Below are 22,368 nucleotides of genomic sequence, written 5' to 3' on the forward strand. Positions count from 1 at the left end.
TGACCACACGGATACTCTGCTGACAGCGGAGTTCCAGAAGTCAGTGATGGCTTGGATCTTCATCTTGATCAAAACACAGACATTCAAATTCACCACTCAGCTTCTCAAACGCTGCAGTCAGGGTATCTGTTGATTCCCCAAAGGTCATCTCCCACAAACTCAAAGTCAGTGAATCTTTGCTCTTTGACAAACGCACCCAAGTTACTTGGCAGCACAATACAATACCTAGTTCATGCAAGTCTTGAACAGAGCAGGAGCCAGAACCAATTGGGAACATCCAAAATCACCAGAAAGATGTCAGACTTCTCTGTACTCCACCTACAGTGCCTGGGTACAGGCCAATCTACGGTGTCCACAAACTTACTGGGGATCCTGCAAATTCTGTGAAAACAAACATCAGTTGCAAAGAAACCCATGTGATATTCATGCTCATCTTCAATGCGTACTTGCAGAGTTATGATGGGTCAATGGCCGACATGTGTGAAACCAAACTACTCTGGTCACTGAACACCTAGTAGCTGGCATGAGTGTGACCCTTGGAAGTACCCTCCAGAGTCGTGTCATAACCCTGTAGCTGTTACAAGTCAGGTGATCACCTTTTCCTGTCCCCAGAAGGACAAGTTCTTTTCTTCCAGTCTGTTGGGTGCAGCCAGGCTGACATGGCTTCAACTGTTTCATCTCCTTTGCAATTTTCACTGACATTCAGTGGTTCACCGCTGACTGGATGATAACTCACAGTAACCCTGGCACCGGACAACATACAATCTATATAAACAAGAGACAACATGGACTGCAAAAACTAAACTCTCTTAACTTTGGAACACAATACTGGTAAACAAAAAAAAAAAAGAAAAAAGAAAAAATAATCTTGCATGGACTTTGAGAACTGATTTAGGGTAATTTTGGGGTGCTGAATCTGAGCTCAGATTTCCTCTATCACGTCACGTTTTTTTTTTTTTGCAATCTGCATGTTCCATATTGATGGATTACTCAAAACTTGCTCATTCACTCATGGGTTTGACTCCACAAATCCTACACAAAAGCAGCTTCAAAGGCATAGGTTTTAAACCAGGTTCGCAAAATGTGAACAAAGAGCCGTAATATCGTTTATGGTGCCGAAGAGGTGTGTAAGACTGCAGCTTTTACTTCAATGCTTGATACAAGAAATATGTTTTCATATCTCAAAAACATGATGTGATTGGCAAAAACTAACACTGGATTCAGATTCAGCTCCCCCAAATTACCTAAAATTAACTGAAAAAATCCACACAAGAAAAATTGCGTTGACCAGTGTAATTAACACAAATTTTCCAGAAACAAATTAGTTAAATGTATTTCTGCTGGACAGGCATAATGTACAACCAATGTCTGAAGACATAAAAAGACTTGAATCACAACATTTTAAAACCTTTTGCAGCAATGTACAGCTAAAATGTTTGCAGGACATTTAACCATTGTGCCAATGTCTCTGAATGTTCTCAGATAGAAGATTTAAAAAAAAAAAACTTCTGAAGATGTACACGGATACCTTTACACAGGCAATTGAGTCTTACTCAATCTGCTGCCTGAGGATCCGTTTCTCCTCTTCTACAAAATTTTTATCTGAGGTAGCTTGTCCCAAGTCCCTCTTCCGCTTCTCCTTCTGTTGGAAGGTTTCCACTCGACGTTTCTTGGCAGAGAGGGCTGGCTTCTCGGGTTCTTCGTCTGATAAGCCATCATGGTGATGGGAGTTTGGATTGAGGGATACAGCACAGAGAACAAATGTCAGAACTATGAAGTGACATATTTGACACATCTGCATCATGTAGTATTACTTCAATAAAGTTTTTTAATTCCCCTACCATCATTCAAACACATTTACATGGTTCCACAGAAGCACAGGTGTGACAATCACAAACCAATGCCTTAGTTTTCGATCTGGGATCTTCTTATTGTCCATCTGGAATTGCACCAGGAAGGGCATCCGACATAAAACCTGAACCAAATCAAGATGTGGCTCCATACCAGATGAGACCTCCATCAAATGAAAACAGCTAAAAACAGTGAGCAAACTTCCAGTAATGCGTGTAGAGGGGCAGGGATAAAAAACAAACAACAAAAAAAAGGGGTGACAACAGCAGCTAATTCTCATGGTTGGAATGAAATCACAGTAGAGTAGCCAGCCATTGTGGATTCAATGATCACAAACAACAGCTATTTAGAATGGACAACAGCGATTTTAGGTGTAGTTTCTAATATGTGTGAAACGCTTGCTTGTTTTTGAGCACTTTCTAAACAGTGGTAGCAGTTTTCAGTAGGCCCTGATAGTTTGGGTTCTCGGCTAATTCTCATGGAAACTGACAAAAGCACCTGGATAACCAACTCAAAATAAAAATACTGCACCCCTACAGATGAATAAACTATTTATACAAATGACAATGGAATAAGTTAACTTCTGTGATTTTGCCAGAAAAAAAGGCAGCTCTTCTTTCCTCAAACAGATGTGGAACTGACCTGAATCAGAAGGTTGCTCCTCTGTGGGAAGAAACTTGGCTTTCCCAGTATGAGCTTGTGGAGCATCATCCCCATTGTCTTCATACACATTGGACCACTTTATAGCCATGTCCATGCCTGGAGGAGGTCCCTTCTTCTTCTCTGGTTCAGCAGTGTAGCTTTCAGGAGGGGGAACAGCATTGGTCTTCCATGGCTTAAACTCTCTCACAGGCTGAAAGTAGCATATAAAAAAATAAAAAAATAATGATGACAACAACAACAACAGCTTGCAATGCTGAGGCACGTTCGAAACAACTAAAATTTCTCAGGGCTTTTCATGATGCCGAAAAAGCTGTGAAATGTTTAATTGCAGGACTTGTTGGTCAGAAAGTAACATCAAGCACTTCTTATCAAGCCTGTTCCACAACCAGAGCATGCAGCTCTCTGACAAAGCTGGACATCCAGTATATCACATTGGGTTTGATTCCAAGTCAGACTATCCATCTGCGTCCTAAAAATGACTTTTTAAGCAACATCAAAGCTACAACTTCCACTTTTAATCCTGCTAAATACAATGTGTAAAACACAAACTATTGCATCTTTCAGTAAATTGCTCTCAGATTCTTAAATGATTGTTTCATTTCTGCTGCTGCTGATGACAGAAGATCTGCTTTCACAAGGGTTTTTCTACCGTCAACAACTGTAGGAGCTTTTAGGTGTGTGTTACAAGAGAAAAGGAAGCCTAGGCCTAATCATTAAGGGGAAGAATGCATCAACCACTGCAGAAAGGTTTTAACCACAGAGCACTACAGAAGAACAGCTTCACATTCAGACAACAATCGTGGCGAGAGCCTACACAGAAACATTGTGGCGAAAAGGGGTAAATTACCCTGTAACGCAACACGGTGTGATGTCATCTCTAAAATTCTGTCAATCTATGACTCTCTCTTTGTGCTTTCTCTCTCTTTTTGTGAGGTGGGGCTGCAAAACTGCCTCAGCAGGGATATTCATGTCTCTGGGACTTTGGCATTTGAGATCAAACATGCCTGGGCAAAGTTTATGGCTTATAGGTTGCTAGACATGGGTATGTGGTAATGCCAATATCTCTACAGTACAAAAAAGTCCAAATCCTTGGGGTCTTACTGTATGGCTGCGAGAGCTGAACGCTAAACAATGACCTCAGGAAACAATAAGACATCTTTGCTACTAGGCTTCATTTGGAGAACCCCGGTACTGCCAGAATGACTTTGCATCAAATGAATGCATACTTGGGGAAACTCAGATGAGAAGTACCGCTTGCATTCTGAGGGACTACTGGGGACAACACTTAGGCACATTTCTCTTGGCATGACCAAACATGAAGACTTAGTAAGTCCCTTCAGCTGCTCCCTTGTTTGCACTCAGGGTCGCCACAGCAAATCCAAGGTGGATCTGCATGTTGATATTGGCACAGGTTTTACGCTGGATGCCCTTCCTGACAACTCCACATTACATGGAGAAATGTGGCAGGGGTGGGATTTGAACCCGGAACCTTCTGCACTGAAACCAAGCGCATTAACCACTTGGCCACCACCCCTGCTAGACTTGCCAGTGTTTAATACCCCAGTGGCTGGAGGCCAAGGGGATGCCTATGTTTCACCAGGCTGCAATACATCAGTGATTATTTTTGATGCTGGGTCCTGGTTTGATTTCCACCTGCCTCACCAGCTTGTTTTATGGATTTTGAATTTTTTATCTGACCGAGAGCAGAGGGTCTCTGTAAATGGCTGCCTCTCAGACTGTCTACAGGCTCACCACAAGGGTGTGTTCTTTTGCCCCTTCTTTTTATTATGTATACAGGCAGCTGCAGGAGTTCTCAGGACGGCAGCTATCTGGTTAAATTTTCTGATGACAATGTACTGTTGTCTCTTCTTCATGGGACAGAATCAGACCGTGGAACTGCTTTATCAGATTTTATTTGTTGGTGTGATAACTTTTTGGATTTAAATGTGTCCAAAACTAAATAAATGATCATTGACTTCAGATGTAACAGGGATGTGGCCAAGGAGTGTATTATACACAATGAAAAAGTGGAACTTGTCACATCATATAAGTATTTGGCAACTATTTTTGATGACAAGCTGAAGTTTGATGTAAACACGGACGCTATTGTGAAGCGATGACAGCAGAGAATTTATCTTCTCCGTAAATTGAATTATTTTTCTGTCAGGCCTGCCATCCTTTGTAATTTTTATCAGGCTTTTATTGAGAGCCCTTTGTGTTTTTCATTTATCTGCTGGTTTCACAGCCTCTCAGTGAAAGACTGAAACAGCCTGAACAACATTGTTAAAATCTGTTCAACGATTATTGGAGAGAAACAAAGAGATTTAAACTCTTTCTGCAATCAACAGATCCTCCAGAAGGCTGAAAGTATTCTGTCTTTGTTAGGCTACGTTCTTTTAGGGGAGTTTTCTCTGCTTCCTTCAGGACGCTGTTATGCCTCACAAGTTTGCAGAACCAACCGTTTTTTAAAGTTGTTTATCCCTTCGGCGATTCGAGTTTTAAATGCTCCGTAGGTCTGCCATGTTTTTATTTATTTATTCTGGCTACCCATTTTAACTTCTTAAGTCTGTTTTTATTAGTTTTATTGTTGTTATATGTTATGTTATTGTCTTTTTCTTAATGGACTGCTCTAATTTAATTGCTCCTGTGGGATTAATAAAGTAGCTTGATTGATTGCCATCCAGGACTGTATTGTGATGGCTGTTGTGATGACCTGACCTATGTAACTGTACTATCCTGTGAGCTTGCAAAATAAGATACCTTTATTGTCACTCAATGAAATGTTCACAGAGCAAACCTGTCGATACCCAGTAAATATTGAAAGCCCAATGCAAGAACCCAAATAAATGGTAATTGGACTGCATTTACAGTGAGGAAAATAAGTATTTGAACACCCTGCGATTTTGCAAGTTCTCCCACGTAGAAATCATGGAGGGGTCTGAAATTTTCATCTTAGGTGCATGTCCACTGTGAGAGACATAATCAAATACTTATTTTCCTCACTGTATATAGCGCTTTTCCATCTGTATGAGACACTCAAAGCGCTTTACAACAATGCCTCACATTCACCACGAAGTCAGGGTGCTGCCACATAAGGTGCTTACTACACACCGGGAGCAACTAGGGGATTAAGGACCTTGCCCAAAGGCCTTTAGTGATTTTCCAGTCAGGCTGGGATTTGAACCAAGGATCCTCTGGTTTCACGCCCCACGCTTGCCACAAGACCATCACCCCCCCAAATATTAAAAACACTAGTAAGTCCCTTCAGCTGCTCCCTTGTTTTCACTCGGGGTCACCACAGCAGATCCAAGGTGGACCTGCATGATGATGATGATAATTTGGCACAAGTTTTATGCCGGATGCCCTTCCTCATGCAACTCCACATTACATGGAGAAATGTGGCAGGGCACGAACTAGAGGTGGGCGATACCGGGAATTTTGGTTTTGATCCGATACCAAGTAAATACAGGCCCAGTATTGCCGATATCGATACCGATACTTTTTCATATTTAAGCTTCATAGATCAAAAGGATCCAAAAGACCTAGGATAGAATTTTACCAAACATTGTATGTGACAACAAAATACTTTATTATCACAATCAACATTTTTGTTTAAAAAAAAAAATAACACTCAACACAACTCCTGAAGTAGAGGGCTGACAAACCACAATAGAGTGTTTTCATGGACGTATCGGTCACGTCATTTTGTGTCCCGCGGCCATTCTGGATTACGACGCAGTGACCGCTGTGATACGCTACGTGCATTTGGCGAACAATTGCAGAAGCTTCAACGTCGGTGTGAAGAAGCCTCACGGAACCGTGGCGCTGAGAGAGATCCGCCACTACCAGAAATCCACTGCTCCCAGAATTTTATTTTTATTTTATTCGGCAATTAAATTATATAAGAATACATAAAAATACTGCCGAGGATAACACAAGAACACTTCCAATACGGATGCTTATTTACATTGTGGCCCTCGAGCACCGAGCTGCTGATCCGCAAGCTGCCCTTCTAACGCCTGGTGAGAGAAATCGCTCAGGACTTCAAGACCGACCTCCGCTTTCAGAGCTCCGCTGTGATGCTCTGCAGGAGGCCGGCGAGGCTGACCTGGTCGGCAGCTTCCTAGTTCAAAATATCGCAGTGTGACACTGTCGGCCAGTTCGTTACATCAACACTAAATTCACTATCTGGTATAAGATACGGATCCACTGAACCAACTGCTACACATCTATCACGATAAATTGCTTTATCTCGAGGATTTAAAGCATTGTAAAAACCGTAAATTCTCTCCATTTTTATATCACGCGCCAGCTTCCTTGTAATCCAGAATGGAGACGGCACCTGTCCTGTGGCAGAGGGGCCTTGATTTGATTTTTACCTCTTCTGGAGCTTTGACGGTCAGACTGTCCCAGTCTATCTGCTTGTTGAGAGGGTTGTAGAGGAAAGCGGGCCTGGACACGGAGCTGAACAGCTCGTCGGGTCTGGGTAGCGGAGCTCCGCCGGCGCTCCGTTTGGCGGCATGCGGCTCGGACTGGACGCCGTCTCGCGGAGCTTCTGTCCCGGCTTTCTGACTCTTCTTCTTTCGGCTCTCTTTCTCCTCGTCTGAGTCACTGCTGTCGCTCAAATCGTCGAAGCTGGAGAAGAAACCTAAAGAGTTCGGCTTCTTTTCGTCAGCCATGATGCTGGAGTTGTTTTGGTTTTCTAATTTTTAAATATGATCACGAGGTGAATAAACAAATACAAAACTGCGTAAATGCGCCATTTTGAATCGGACTCCTTATCTTCTTCTTCCCTTTATTCTCGACAATTTCTAATCCAGTTAGTGCATTACCGCCACCATTTGAACAAGAGTGGGAACAGCAGAGGACGTTTTTTTTCATACAACCCACAGGAAGCTTCTTCAAAGCGTGTTCCAAAGCATGAACTATAAAACAGGGACACAGGTGGCTTTGAACCATGACTTTCTTATTGCACCATATTCAAATACCACCATATATAATTATTTGAACTTATTAAAGCCTCGGTCCAACCGAATAATAAGCCATGAATAATGAGCCACACATGGGTGTTTCTCTCTCTCTCTCTCTCTCTCCTCTCTCTCTCTCTCCTCTCTCTCTCTCTCTCTCTCTCTCTCTCTCTCTCTCTCTCTCTGCAACCCCAATTCCAATGAAGTTGAGACATTATGTAAAATGTAAATAAAAACAGAATAAAATGATTTACAAATCCTCTTCAACCTATATTCAATTGAATACACCACAAAGACAAGATATTTAATGTTCAAACTGATATACTTTATTGTTTTTGAACAAATATTTTTTTTATATTTTTTAAATGGATGTCTGCAACATGTTTTAATAAAAGCTGGGACAGTATGTTTACCACTGTGTTACATCACCTTTCCTTCTAACAACACTCAATAAGCATTTGGGAACTGAGGACACTAATTGTTGAAGCTTTGTAGGTGGAATTCTTTCCCATTCTTGCTTGATGTACGATTTCAGTTGTTCAACAGTCCGAGGTCTCCGTTGTTGTATTTTGTGCTTCATAATGCGCCTCACATTTTCAATGGGCGACAGGTCTGGACTGCAGGCAGGTCAGTCTAGTACCCGCACTCTTTTACTATGAAGCCATGCTGTTGCAACATGTGCAGAATGTGGCTTGGCATTGTCTTGCTGAAATAAGCAGTGTTGTATAAAGTACCCGAAAATCACACTTAAGTAAAAGTACAGATACCCACTAAAAAAATGACTTTGGTAGAAGTTCAAGTCACCGATTGAAATGCTACTCAAGTAAAAGTCTTAAAGTATCTAGTATTTATTGTACTTAAGTATGACAAGTAATGTAAAACTAAATGTACTCAGGTATTGAAAGTAAAAGTACAAGTAAATGTTAATAATCAAAAACGGACTGATTTTTTTTATATTACAAAGTTGATCTAGGCTTGTAAATGACTGGTACTATTAGTCAAAAATACTGAAACTTGTGCACAACACACAAAAACACTTCAGAAACAAGGTTTCAAAACCTAAACGAGAGTAGGCTACTCACTAGGTGTTCATAGGAAACAGTTATTTATTTGTATATGTATTTATTTATTTTCATTGTTACATGGTTTTATCTTTTCTGTTGTGTTTTGTTTCATTAGGTTCTTTTTGTCTCTTTCTCTAAAATTGTATTGTAACATTATTAGTCTATTATTATTGACTATTATTGTCTATTATGTAGACTATTCCCACACAGCAAATGATCCGGGCCGGATGTAGTCCATCATGCAGTACCAATCTTGAAAACGGATCCAGTCCAGACAATTTTTGCACCCTGGCCCAGATCCGGCACGGCTCCACTTTACAGTTTTGGAACAGATCCAGACCGTATCTTTCCCAGATCCGCCCCAAATATGGGTTGTAAATGGTCAGTCTTTTGCGGATCCGGTTCAGATCTGGTCCAGATCCATTTGCTGTCTGGGTTATTGTTATTGCTATTAATATATGAATAAAAAAATTAAAAAATTACAATTTAACTCTTTTACGACAATGAACGCTGAGCCATTAATAATACAGAAAATAAATCAACACAAACGTGCTGATGTGAACAGCTTAATGCTAACTTTAACATTGAAAACACCATAGACATGCTAACGCGTTAGCATCAGTCCCATTTTTAAGTTATAAAGTACATCTATCAACTGTTTCAGAAGACCATTAACAGGTCGGTCTAACATAAAAATATTAAATATTACTCACAGACATATGCTCTTCAGGGTTTTAGCGGGGAAAAATTAGGATAAAGCGAAATAAACAATGAATCCACGAATCGTACGTCGAAGCACTGCTTCGATCTGCGAATCACTGCTTCGATTGGTTCAAGGTTCAAAGCAAAGCTGCGCTGCAGAAAAGTTATCAATATAGAGAAATGATCATTTTCCTGACAAACACCCCCTAAGTGCACAACTGCAAAAAAGCCTATCGGACATGCCTCATGACAAATCAGCCTGACTTTGTTGCAGTCACTAGTAATCAGTGGTGTCTCTGGGTGAAAACACGACTTTTTTCCGTGTGTGTGTGTGTGTGTTTGTAACGAGTAACGGCATGGCGCATAGAAAATGTATCGGAGTAGGAGTATGCAATTAAGGTCGGAAATGTAGTGAAGTAAAAGTGAAAGTATGCTGAATTTAAAAACTCAAGTAAAGTACAAAGTCTCCCAAAACGTACTTAAGTACAGCAGTGAAGTATTTTTACTTTGTTACTATACAACACTGGAAATAAGCAGGGACGTCTGTGAAAAAGATGCTTGGATGGCAGCATGTGTTGCTCTAAAACCTGGATGTACCTTTCATCACTAATGGTGCCATCACAGATGTGTAAGTTGCCCATGCCATGGGCACTAACACACCCCCATACCATCACAGATGCTGGCTTTTGAACTTTGCACTGGTAACAATCTGGGATGGTCTTTTTCCTCTTTTGTCCGGAGGACACCACGTCCATGATTTCCAAAAACAATTTGAAATATGGACTCATCAGACCACAGCACACTTTTCCACTTTGCGTCTGTCCATTGCAAATGAGCTCAGGCCCAGAGAAGGCGGCGGCGTTTCTGGATGTTGTTGATGTATGGCTTTCACTTTGCATTGTAGAGTTTTAACTTGCACTTGTAGATGTAGCGACAAACTGTGTTAACTGACAGTGGTGTGCTTGTGAACGACTGAGCCTTGTTTCCAATTAACCTGTTCACCTGTGGAATGTTCCAAACAGGTGTTCTTTGAGCATTCATCAACTTTCCCAGTCTTTTGTTGTCCCTGTCCCAGCTTTATTGAAATGTGTTGCAAGCATCCATTTCAAAATAAGCAAATATTTGCACATAAACAAAAAAGTTTATCAGTTTGAACATTAACTATCTTGTCTTTGTGGTGTATTCAGTTGAATATAGGTTGGATAGGATTTGCAAATCATTGTATTCTGTTTTTGTTTACATTTCACACAACGTCCCAACTTCATTGGAATTGGGGTTGTATATATCTCTGTCCACAGGCCTCTCTCTGTCTCTATCTCTCTCCCACCTTTTTTTGTCCAATCAGGAGACAGCACAGCCGGCAGTAAACCAATCACCAGTTCCTTTCCACCTGACTCAAAGTAAGTACTGGATGGTCTGGTGGCATAGCCGGACCACCGACTCAGCTAAGATGTTGCCAGTAAAACTCAGTTTGCGGCCGTAAAATCCAGCATTAACGTCCTCAAATAATCAGACATAACAGGGTTATTCCCTAATAAGCCACGACCAATATACTTGTTAGTATATTGTATGCCATGTAAGTATACTGAAATTTTATATGGCAACGATACTGAGATTTTATATGCCAAGTATACTGACATTTGTTTGGTATATTTGTCAGTATAAACAAAATATACTTTAAGTACAATCTGTTAAGTAAGTACATAAGTCAACTGAAAGTATACTTGCTTGTTTTTAGTTTAAAAGAGGTATACTGCTAGCAAACTTGTATATGCTTCCTTTTGGTATGGGTGTTTAGTGCTACTTGCTTCCAAAACAGAAGGTTCTTAGTTCACGACAACCTGTGCCCATTCTCCACACACATCTAGCTACCAGGAAGGTAGTCAAGAGGATACAGGGTTTACTAGTTTTATGGGTTGGGTATAAATCACCACCTGTATATCGCTGACATGACCTCCATTTTTTTCATCCTCTGATAAGCCACTAGGCCAAAATGTTCACGTTTTGTTGACATGGCAGAAATAAACTGGTCCAATTGAGATTAGTCTACCACTACTGAATATTTCTGGGAATGCACATCCTTTTAAAAATTCAGCTAAAACTTTTATTTACTTTGTCTAGTTACTTATGGCCTACAAAATGGAGAAACTGTGGATAGTAATACAGCACAATGACAGTTCAACCTGGAGACTCAGATCTTTAAGTAGTCATTCAGAATCAGTTAATTAACATCAGTTTGAATCTCTAAACAAGCAGGTGTTTCCTATTAGCCATCAGCTCTCAACCAATAGGAACCACGCACTTTCCTTAAAGCGTCAGTGCTCTCACTCACCTCTTGTTGGTACAGCTCACCAACAAGACATCCCCTCCTCCACCCCACCGCCACCAGCTAGTCCCTGTCCTCTGCCTGGTGAGAAGCTCCACCCTTGCCTCTTCCATGGGCGGGATTTGTGATCTCCTCAACTCTACTCTCTTCCATGATGGGGACAAGCATCAAATCTACGTAGTGGCGGCTGGCCCATAGGGGGCGCTCCCAAATGTGGAGGGGAAAAGTCATAATATACACTCAACAAAAGTATAAATGCAACACTTTTGGTTTTGCTCCCATTTTGTATGAGATGAACTCAAAGATCTAAAACTTTTTCCACATACACAATATCACCATTTCCCTCAAATATTGTTCACAAACCAGTCTAAATCTGTGATAGTGAGCACTTCTCCTTTGCTGAGATAATCCATCCCACCTCACAGGTGTGCCATATCAAGATGCTGATTAGACACCATGATTAGTGCACAGGTGTGCCTTAGACTGCCCACAATAAAAGGCCACTCTGAAAGGTGCAGTTTTATCACACAGCACAATGCCACAGATGTCGCAAGATTTGACGGACCATGCAGTTGGCATGCTGACAGGAGGAATGTCAACCAAAGCTGTTGCTTGTGTATTGAATGTTCATTTCTCTACCATAAGCCGTCTCCAAAGGTGTTTCAGAGAATTTGGCAGTACATCCAACCAGCCTCACAACCGCAGACCACGTGTAACCACACCAGCCCAGGACCTCCACATCCAGCATGTTCACCTCCAAGATCGTCTGAGACCAGCCACTCGGACAGCTGCTGAAACAATCGGTTTGCATAACCAAAGAATTTCTGCACAAAGTGTCAGAAACCGTCTCAGGGAAGCTCATCTGCATGCTCGTTGTCCTCATCAGGGTCTCGACCTGACTCCAGTTCGTCGTCGTAACCGACTTGAGTGGGCAAATGCTCACATTCGCTGGTGTTTGGCACGTTGGAGAGGTGTTCTCTTCACGGATGAATCCCGGTTCACACTGTTCAGGGCAGATGGCAGACAGCGTGTGTGGCTTCTTGTGGGTGAGCGGTTTTCTGATGTCAATGTTGTGGATCGAGTGGCCCATGGTGGCGGTGGGGTTATGGTATGGGCAGGCGTCATACATCCAAGAACATCACCTCATGTTGCAGCAGGATAATGCACGGCCCCATGTTGCAAGGATCTGTACACAATTCTTGGAAGCTGAAAATGTCCCAGTTCTTGCATGGCCGGCATACTCACCGGACATGTCACCCATTGAGCATGTTTGGGATGCTCTGGACCGGCGTATACGACAGCGTGTACCAGTTCCTGCCAATATCCCGCAACTTCGCACAGCCATTGAAGAGGAGTGAACCAACGTTCCACAGGCCACAATTGACAACCTGATCAACTCTGTGCGAAGGAGATGTGTTGCACTGCATGAGGCAAATGGTGGTCACACCAGATACTGACTGGTATCCCCCCCCCAATAAAACAAAACTGCACCTTTCAGAGTGTCCTTTTATTGTGGACAGTCTAAGGCACACCTGTGCACTAATCATGGTTAGGGTTAGGGTTAGGAGAAGAAGTGCTCACTATCACAGATTTAGACTGGTTTGTGAACAATATTTGAGGGAAATGGTGATATTGTGTATGTGGAAAAAGTTTTAGATCTTTGAGTTCATCTCATACAAAATGGGAGCAAAACCAAAACGTTTATATTTTTGTTGAGTGTATATATATATATATATATATATATATATATATATATATATATATATATATATATATATATAAAGTATTATCAATGTCAGTTTTACTTAATAGTATGTGCCTACATGTAATATGAATGATTAAAACAACACTTCCTTCAACTGACTCTCATTCAACAGTGCATTTCCACCGACAGAAGCAGAGAACGCATCATTCCTCGTCTTGGGCGGTCATTCAAAGTGCCCTTGAAGTGCAGCGAAATAACCAATTGTATGTAGTTGCTAGGGAAAATTAATAAATATTTGGCAAATCAACATTGCCAAAATTAATGGCTTTGGGGCGCTGGAATTTTAGCCCTTGCTACAAAAATGCGGGAACGTTAGATTACAGTTAGCGATACACGTGATGCTGCAGCTGTCAGTCACTCAGGAAGAGATGATGGTGACGACGACGTTTGGGTTATATTTATTTATTTTTATTCTGTCTTCGTGTGTTTTGCTGGAGTAAGTTGAAGAACTCTGGGACTCCTGCTCGTTATGTCTTCCGAGGGGACAAAAACGAATTAAATCAATGACACCAAAGTTTCGTCTTTCTCGTGGTTTAATGACAATTGCACATCCCGGTTGGAGGAGAGACGTTTGTCTGACTCGTTATAAACCGTGTCAGGCTTCATTCACACGTCACGGAGGCTGCTGATCTGCGCGGATGGAAAGGAGCGAATCCACCTCTTCAGGTGAGCTGACGAGCTGCTCGGATTTATTCCCGAATGTTGCTCCTGGTGTGGAAACGAGGATGAAAACTTGAGATAAAACCAATGAGTGATGTTTTTTGTTTGTTTTAGGGGGTCAAAGCTGTGATCTTTATTGGGACAGCAGACCAGTTATAACGGTGATAGGGGAGGCCGGGGCTGTTTGTAACAGTGTTCAAAGCTGCAGCCATGCTGATATTTTGATTTCACTTTACACGTTATGAGGATCAGTGGACAGAAGTGAAATATTCTTTGGAGTATTCCACACTCTAAAACAAATTATTTGCTCAGTTTAAAAACAAAACAAAACAAAACCCTAAAATAGCAATTTGCATGTTTTTTTTTTAAATTCTAACTCAGCCACTGAGTACACACAAGGCATTTATAGTCAGACAAACCCAAGTTTAGCAACGCATTTAATTAAGTGGTTTTGTATACTTAATTTGCTTTGTCCTCTTTATTGAGCAAGTTAAAAACATTTATACATTGCACACATTCATCTTTGAAAATCTGTACATTACTCAAAGGGAGTAGAATGAAGTAAAACTTATATTTTCTACCCCCTTTCACATGTTTTATTTTCGACTACGCAGACAAGAATAAATAAAAAAAATTTGAGATCATATATACCTATATAAACACACACCTTGCATTATACATATCAACATGTATTTACATAAATACACTACCTCTATACACAAATACCCTTGCATACACCAATACACACACTAGATTCAATGAGATTTGACAGTATAACACTTTTAACCCACATACATGCACCCATGGGCACCCAGCCCATGCATGCATGCACGCACATTTACCTATATTCGATTAAACTTGATGATATATTAATTTTTTTTTCCCACACACATGTATCATGGGCAACTCTTGTGCATTCATATTTCCCATACGTTCGTCATGCCCAAATAATATAACAGTTTAGATCCACAAACATGCACACCTGTATGTATACTAAGAATTATGTTATTCAGTTTCATATTTTTTTAATATTTTGAGTTTTAAATTTCTTTTGAATTGATGTACTGTAGTACATACTTTGATGTCCTCAGTTAGATTATTCCATAAATCCACCCCATGTCTCGTAAGGCACATTTGTTTCATTGTTGTACGAGCACACTGTTTTTTTTAATTATATTTCCTTCTTAGATTGTAATCTCCTTCTCTTTCACTAAACAATTTTTGGAGGTTATCTGATAGTAGGTTTTGTTTCACTTTAAAATAATTTGTAAAGTTTTAAATTCTGCAAGATCTCTAAATTTTAGTATTTTGGATTGTAAAAACAGTGTACTCGTATGATCTCTGAAGCCTACATTATGGATGATTCTTATTGCCCTTTTCTGTAACTTAAAAAGTGTGTCTACATTACTTTTATATGTATTACCCCATACCTCAATGCCATAGCTAATATATGGTAATATTAATGTGCAATAAATAATATATAAGGACTCCTGATCTAAGAAATGTTTGGCTTTCCCCATTATGGAAATACTTCTGGCCATTTTGGATTGTATGCTAGCAATGTGGGGTTTCCAGCACATCCTGTGATCAATTATTATTCCTAAAAAATCTATGTTGGTTAACCCTTTCAATAGGAACCATGTCAATTTTAAGATTTACTTTTGTTTTCATTTCTCGGTTTCCAAAGAGCATTAATTTTGTCTTTGAAATATTAAGTGACAATTTATTACTATCAAACCAATTTTTTAATTTAATAATTTCTATTTGCATTTCGATCACAAGTTGTTCCAGGTTTCCCCCAGAACATACTATCGTTGTGTGATCAGCAAAGAGGATAAATTTCAGTTTTTCAGAGATGAATTGCAAGTCATTAATATAAATTAAAAAAAGCTTAGGTCCTAAAACTGACCCTTGTGGAACTCCACAATGTATCTGTTTAAACAAAGATTTATATTCTCCTATTTGTACATATTATTGCCTGTTGTTTAAATAAGATTGGAGCCAATTTAGTGCAATACCCCTTATGCCAATTTTTTTTCCAATTTACGTAATAATATGTTGTGGTTAATAGTATCAAATGCCTTTTTTAAGTCAATGAAGATCACCATTGTATGTTTTTTTTTATCAATATTATTTGTTATTTCTTCCACTAAATCAATTAAAGCTAAAGTTGTTTATCTATTTTTTCTGAAACCATACTGGTTATCATTTAATATCTTGAACTTTTCAATGTATTGATCTAACCGAACTGTATATAGTTTTTCTAAAATTTTTGAGAATTGAGATAACACAGATATAGGTCTATAATTTGAGAATAGATACTTATCTCCACTTTTATATATAGATGTAATTTTGGCAATCTTCATTTGACTTGGAAACTCTCCATTAATAAAAGATAAGTTATAGATATGACTTAGAGGTTTTGCAATTTCATTAATGACTTGTTTAATTATTGTAGTGTCCAACTTATTGCAATCTACTGATTTTTTTTGCCTTCAATTCATTAACAGTGTTTATTATTTCCATTTCGCCTGTTGCTGATAGAAAGAATGAATTTGAGTTTACTTGTTCAGTACCTATTTCCTATAGTACCTCTACACTCTTAATTAATTTTAACCTATTTAATTTAAAGGTTTTGGTGTTATTAGTTAGTCAAGTTATTTAAGTTTTTCAAGCTTCTTTAGTTTGCCTCCATTCCACTCAGTAATGTTCCTGCAAAATATTACCTTAATTTTCTCTCGCTCACACACACACACACACACACACACACACACACACACACACACACACACACACACACACACACACACACACACACACACACACACACACACACACACACACACACACACGAACACTTTCTCTCACTCTCACACACACACACACACACACACACACACACACACACACACACACACACACACACACACACACACACACACACACACACACACACACACTCTCACTCTCTCTCTCACACACTCTGTCTCTCTCACACACGAACACTTTCTTTCTCTCACTCTCACACACTCTCTCTCTCTCTCTCTCTCTCACACACTCTCTCTCTCTCTCTCTCTCACACACTCTCTCTCTCTCTCTCTCTCACACACACACACACACACACACACACACACACACACACACACACACACACACACACACACACACACACACACACAAACATTTTCTCTCTTTTTCTCTCTTGGAAGGTGGTGTGAACATTGTGATATTTTCTATTTTGTTAAGGGGGTGTCATTGTGAACCCCAGGATCTGTTTGTCTGAAGATGATGGCAGTTCAGTACAGTTTGGTGTACTATGTGTGTAATTGGTGTCAAATGGTGAAATGTTCTTTGCTCAAGAACTTGAGTGTTGTATTTGATACTGTTCCTTTCCAAAGTAGAAATGGGGCCTAATATAGCTGTAAATGGTTAACTTTATCTGTAAAACTGCTGATTTTGAGAAGGACATGAAATGATTATTGTGGAATTGCAGTAATTTGCCGACTGTTCTCTTGAATGCCTGTACTGGACAAGGCAAGGGAATCTATTGGCACAGCAGCCCCACCAAGACTGTTTTTCACCAGCCGCCACTGAATCTACGACACTACAGACTATAACGTTCTGTACATTATCTTGTATTAAAATGATCAACTGTAATTCACCTCCCGAGTCTTTCTGGTAGAAATGGCTGGAATCACTCAAGGAGCAGCATTTTTGTTAAAGCTCTTTGAATGAAAGCTGAACGTCTGCACAACAACACCACCTTTCATTGTTTCACTTTTATCAGCATTATGCTAGCAAGCAGAGGCAAAACTACAAAAATATTTGTGTTACTGTCCAAATACTTATGACCCTGGTTGTGTGAAATCCCATTTTGAGAATTGAGTGGTGTAGATATAATCTGGGATGTCTCCATCTCCCATGGTTTCAAAGGTGCAGCATGACAGATGTGCATTCAAGAACTGTTGGCAAAGAAGCAGAAAAACTTTCTCACACTTTGATGAGAAGAAAACAGAACTGTTGGTGTTTGTTTCCCAGCAGGAATCCAGCATTCTAGGAGAGGATGGAAAAGAAGCCTGCACAAGAACTCAGGGACTGCCAGATTTGACAAACCTCATTCTTTCTTCCTGGGACATCGGAATTTTCAGCTTCATTAAACATTTCCAGCATTTTATCCTGATGCTCCTTTTTATTCAGGAATAAATATGTCATTCGAAATTCATCTGAGAAAATAATCAGAGTGAAGAAAACGTGTAGAGCTGAACTCAGGTCAATCCAACATCAAAGCAAACGCATAAAATGAGGTAAAAGAACCAAGTGACATTTCAGATCAATAAATAAGAGCTCCAAAGGATTATTCCTCTTATATGCTTTGAAGATTCATTGGGGATGTCTGAGATTTTGAGAGGAAAATGAAAAGAGCACATACTTTTATATTTCTTGAGCACTAGAGGACAGTGTTGCTACACTGATAAATAATTCTGAAAAATTAAATCAATAAAAAATAAAAACCCCTGGTCTGATCTCTGTCCAGATGTAGTGTTTCCTACGGATTATATTAAGACATAATCTTAAATCTGATCACCAACAGATTATATAAATTCTTTCAGCTTCTCTCTTTCTGCACAGGGTCACCATAGCAGATTGATTTGGCACTAATTTTTTATGCCAGATGCTCTTCCTGACAAAACTCCACATTACATGGAGAATGTGCACAGGTTGTCTTGAAGCAACTGACCACTTGGCCATCACACTGCAGTTTACAGCATCTACTCAACATACAGACATGCCCATTTCTCAGATGCTTAACATCATCTTGCAGATCTGAAACTTAATAAAATATGTTTTTTAGGGTCATAAATGTAAGTCAGCTGCACTGAACTGCTGCTGATGCAGTGTATCTATATATGCATATATACTCACCTTATTTTTTAATCCATTCATTCATTTTCTGTAAGGGTCACAGGGCAGCTGGAGCCTATCCCAGCAGTCACAGGACACGAGGCGGGGTACACTCTGGACAGGACGCCAGTTTGTCACAGGGCCGCATGTGGACAGACAAACACACACAAACACACACACACGTTTCCAGTTCACCTTAACCTGCATGTCTTCAGAAGTGGGAGGAAGCCGGAGCACACCAACGCAAACTCCACACAAAAAGTTCCAGGTGGGCCGCGATCCCATGACCTTGCAGTGAGGCAACAGTGCTACCAACTAATCCACTGTGCCAACCATTTTTCAATCCATCAATGCTGTACACGACGATGAAAAAGTCCCCACACTGTGCTCACACTGGTCTTAAAAACACAAAAAGGCCATTTTGTAAAGATAAGTTAGACCTAGCTTGAGTGTTGTCATAGATATGACGTGCGGCACCACCCCTGGGTAAAAATATCACAGTATTGGGTAGTAGAGCAGCTAGCACAGTCTTTGGACAAGACACTTGATCTGGATTGTTCCAGTCCATCCAACTGTAAACTGGCTTAGGATGCAATCTGTGTTGGTCAGGTGTACCCCCAAGGGGAAACCACAAACTCCAATCTGCTTCACGCTGCGGAACACAGGATAAGCGCCGTCACCGATGGGCCTCACGGCCTATATGAGACTTATTTCTCCTGCGATTCGTTTGGTGGCAAACTTTAATAAAGTAAGTCCCTTCAGCTTCTCACGTGTTTCACTCAGTGGTCACCGCAGCAGATCTGCATGTTGATTTGGCACAAGTCTTACACCAGATGCCCTTCCTGAGGCAACTCCACTTTACATGGAGAATGGGCAGGGGTGGCCTTGAACAGTGAACCTGAAACAAGCGCACTAGCTGCTTGGACACCTCCCTCCCTTGCTGTCAACAAACACCTGTGAGCTAAACACGCTTGTCAAAAAGTTCTTTACTGTGACCCATCTGATGAACACCTGCATGACTGATTGCTGCAAACAGAGGAAATAGCTTTAACACGATCGTACAAGCCAGCTTTGATCCTACGCTGGGCTTCGTGGATTTAATTGGAGCTTTCGTTATGCTCCATTTTTCATTTTGAAAAGATGCTTTGGAACATCTCCGAGCATGATATGGGGTTGGGTGTGACTCATCCAGGAAACATTTCATGCTTATACAGCCTCTGTTTATTCCTTCTTTTTGCTTTAACATTTGTCCTTGTGTTTGTTGGCAGGTAACAACACTGTCAAGTTGTAACTACTAAGTAAGCTATATTCAAAGATACTCATTCACTGAGCCAGCAAGAAATGGTGACGACACACGGTCAAACTGCTTGAACTTGTATTTTAAATTTATTTTCCACACACTTATTATATAATTCTTCTGAATTCCTTGAAGGCAACTGCCTGACTTGGAATTCCATTTTTTTTCAGCTAGTTGCTGTCTAATCTTCCTGGCCTTAAGGCTTTTCCAAAGATACTGAGCTGCCTTGATTAACCTGGATATGAAAACAGATTTTCCAGCAGGTGTATCTTAGCGGTCTAGTTACTGTGAAACTATAGTACAAAAGAGGCAGTGAAAAGATATCAATGTTTCCTTGGAGGTTTGGAATATACCTATGGTGAGGGAGCATCAGCATTGACATTGTGGACATGTCATCATGGGATTATCTGGGTATGATCCAGCATGTGGGTACCTCACTGCAGAGGATCCTAGTGGCTGGAGAAGGCCAAGAACATGTCCATGTTTGGGCTGGCTGTGCCAAATAGGTGGTTATTTTTTAGAAGGATGAACCGGTTGTCTTGATGATGATAGACCTAAGCACTCATCTTGGTGGTGGTGACGGTATAGTGATTCAACGATGACCGTGACCCCTGTCAGGCCAGAAAATTACTAAGGGCTCTTGGGCAAAGTCCTTAACTGCCAAGTTGCTGCTGGTGTGCAGTGAGTGCCTTCCATGGCAACACCCTGACATCAGTGTATGTGTGAATGTGAGGCATCAATGTAAAGTTCTTTGAGCTTGTAATTCAGATGGAAAACCTGGAAGAGTATAACCTGTTTCAAATCCACATTCATATTATTGAAAACACTTGCAAAATAAGAGTGAACAGCACAAATTTCCTACAGGTAATCAGTATCCATGTTGCAACTGTGCTAGCTTAACCCCAAGAATAGCCTGGCAGGACAGCAAGTTTGGTTATTTGTAGCTGGCTACAAAAATGGGCTTTTAATGTGGCAGACAGACAAAATAATTATGGATTTTTGTGATAAAACCCTAAAATTTGGCACACATATTCTAAATTAACCAATGTTGATTTTAAGATGTGGAGACATCATGGAGCTGACCTCTAATGACCTACGGGGGTCAATGAAAAATTACACAGGGGTCAAAATTTAAAAATGTTCCAATCGTATTGAAAGCATACCATATTATTTGTCTGGTTATGAAGATTCCAAAACGGTATAGTTTGGACTATCTGTGACTGAATGTTATGGAGTTATGGGGTAGAAGCAGCAAGAATGGTGACAAAGATCAATTTTAGTTTGTACAGGGGTCAAAAGTTAAAGTTGCTCAAGTTTGGTAAATAAAAAACAAACCAAAAAAATGATGCAAATTATTGGTTGAGCTAAAAGATTATTAAATGGAATAGTTTTGACTGTGTTGAATAGTTGGTCTCCAAAGTAAAGGTCAAACAAGGTCAAGGTCCATTGGATTCTGTGCATGACAGATGGTGCAAACTATTCCCTTTTAAAACCCTATTAACTCAAAGAATAATTTGCATCACTTTTTACCTAAATTGGAGAAACTTTAACTTTTGACCCCTGTACAAACTGAAATTGACCTTTGCCATCCTTTTAGGTATTTTCACACCATAGTCCATCACATTTAGTCATAAATAGTGCAAACTGTACATTTTTGAAATGTTTATGATAGACAAAACATGTGGAATTAACCTTTCAATATGATTGAAACATTTTGAAAAATGGCTGCCATGGGTGACATATTGAAAATTCACGATGGCTCTGTACCCAATTTATTTGGAATACCTTTGGCTATATGTGTACTAAATTCTATCCTTTATTCTTTTACAAAATGTACAGTTGTTATGGCAATTTTAGCTAAGCTGCACCACAATTTTGATCTCAAATACTGGTAAATAATGGATTTTTTTTTCTCGCCAATTGATTTTAATAATCATAATGATTTATTGGGATCTATAGAGTGTCTTTCAACATATGCAAAAAGCACTTTGTAAGTTGTATTATTCATTTACTCACACATTGGTGGTGGTAAGCTTCTGGCGTAGCCACAGCTGCCCTCGGACAAACTGACGGAAGCCATTCTGCATCTCCGACCACCACCTCACTCATACACAGGCACAAGGTGGATTTAGTGCCTTGCCCAAGGACATAACGCAATATGTGGGGAGCTG

General features: G+C 40.1%; 1 protein-coding gene across 1 annotated transcript; it reads right to left on the minus strand.

Moving 5' to 3' along the window:
• Nucleotides 1-1,546: 1,546 nt before the first annotated feature.
• Nucleotides 1,547-7,193, minus strand: c10h1orf52 (chromosome 10 C1orf52 homolog). Its single transcript, XM_034179515.1, has 3 exons — nt 6,894-7,193; nt 2,494-2,704; nt 1,547-1,704 (listed from the first exon to the last, which is right to left on the minus strand). Exons 1-3 carry the CDS (start codon nt 7,191-7,193, stop codon nt 1,550-1,552), a joined length of 666 nt encoding a protein of 221 aa, XP_034035406.1. The 3' UTR covers nt 1,547-1,549.
• Between the last annotated feature and the right edge of the window lie 15,175 nt (nt 7,194-22,368).

Source organism: Thalassophryne amazonica, chromosome 10 (assembly GCF_902500255.1).
Source record: "Thalassophryne amazonica chromosome 10, fThaAma1.1, whole genome shotgun sequence".
Lineage (NCBI taxonomy): Eukaryota > Metazoa > Chordata > Actinopteri > Batrachoidiformes > Batrachoididae > Thalassophryne > Thalassophryne amazonica.

Coding starts and splice junctions, on each gene's coding strand:
- c10h1orf52 (XM_034179515.1), bottom strand. CDS start 7,193: ATGGCTGACGAAAAGAAGCCGAACTCTTTAGGTTTCTTCTCCAGCTTC. Junction 2,705..6,893: donor CCGTCAAAGCTCCAGAAGAG/GTAAAAATCAAA, acceptor TGCTACTTTCAG/CCTGTGAGAGAGTTTAAGCC. Junction 1,705..2,493: donor GGAGCAACCTTCTGATTCAG/GTCAGTTCCACA, acceptor ATGGCTTATCAG/ACGAAGAACCCGAGAAGCCA.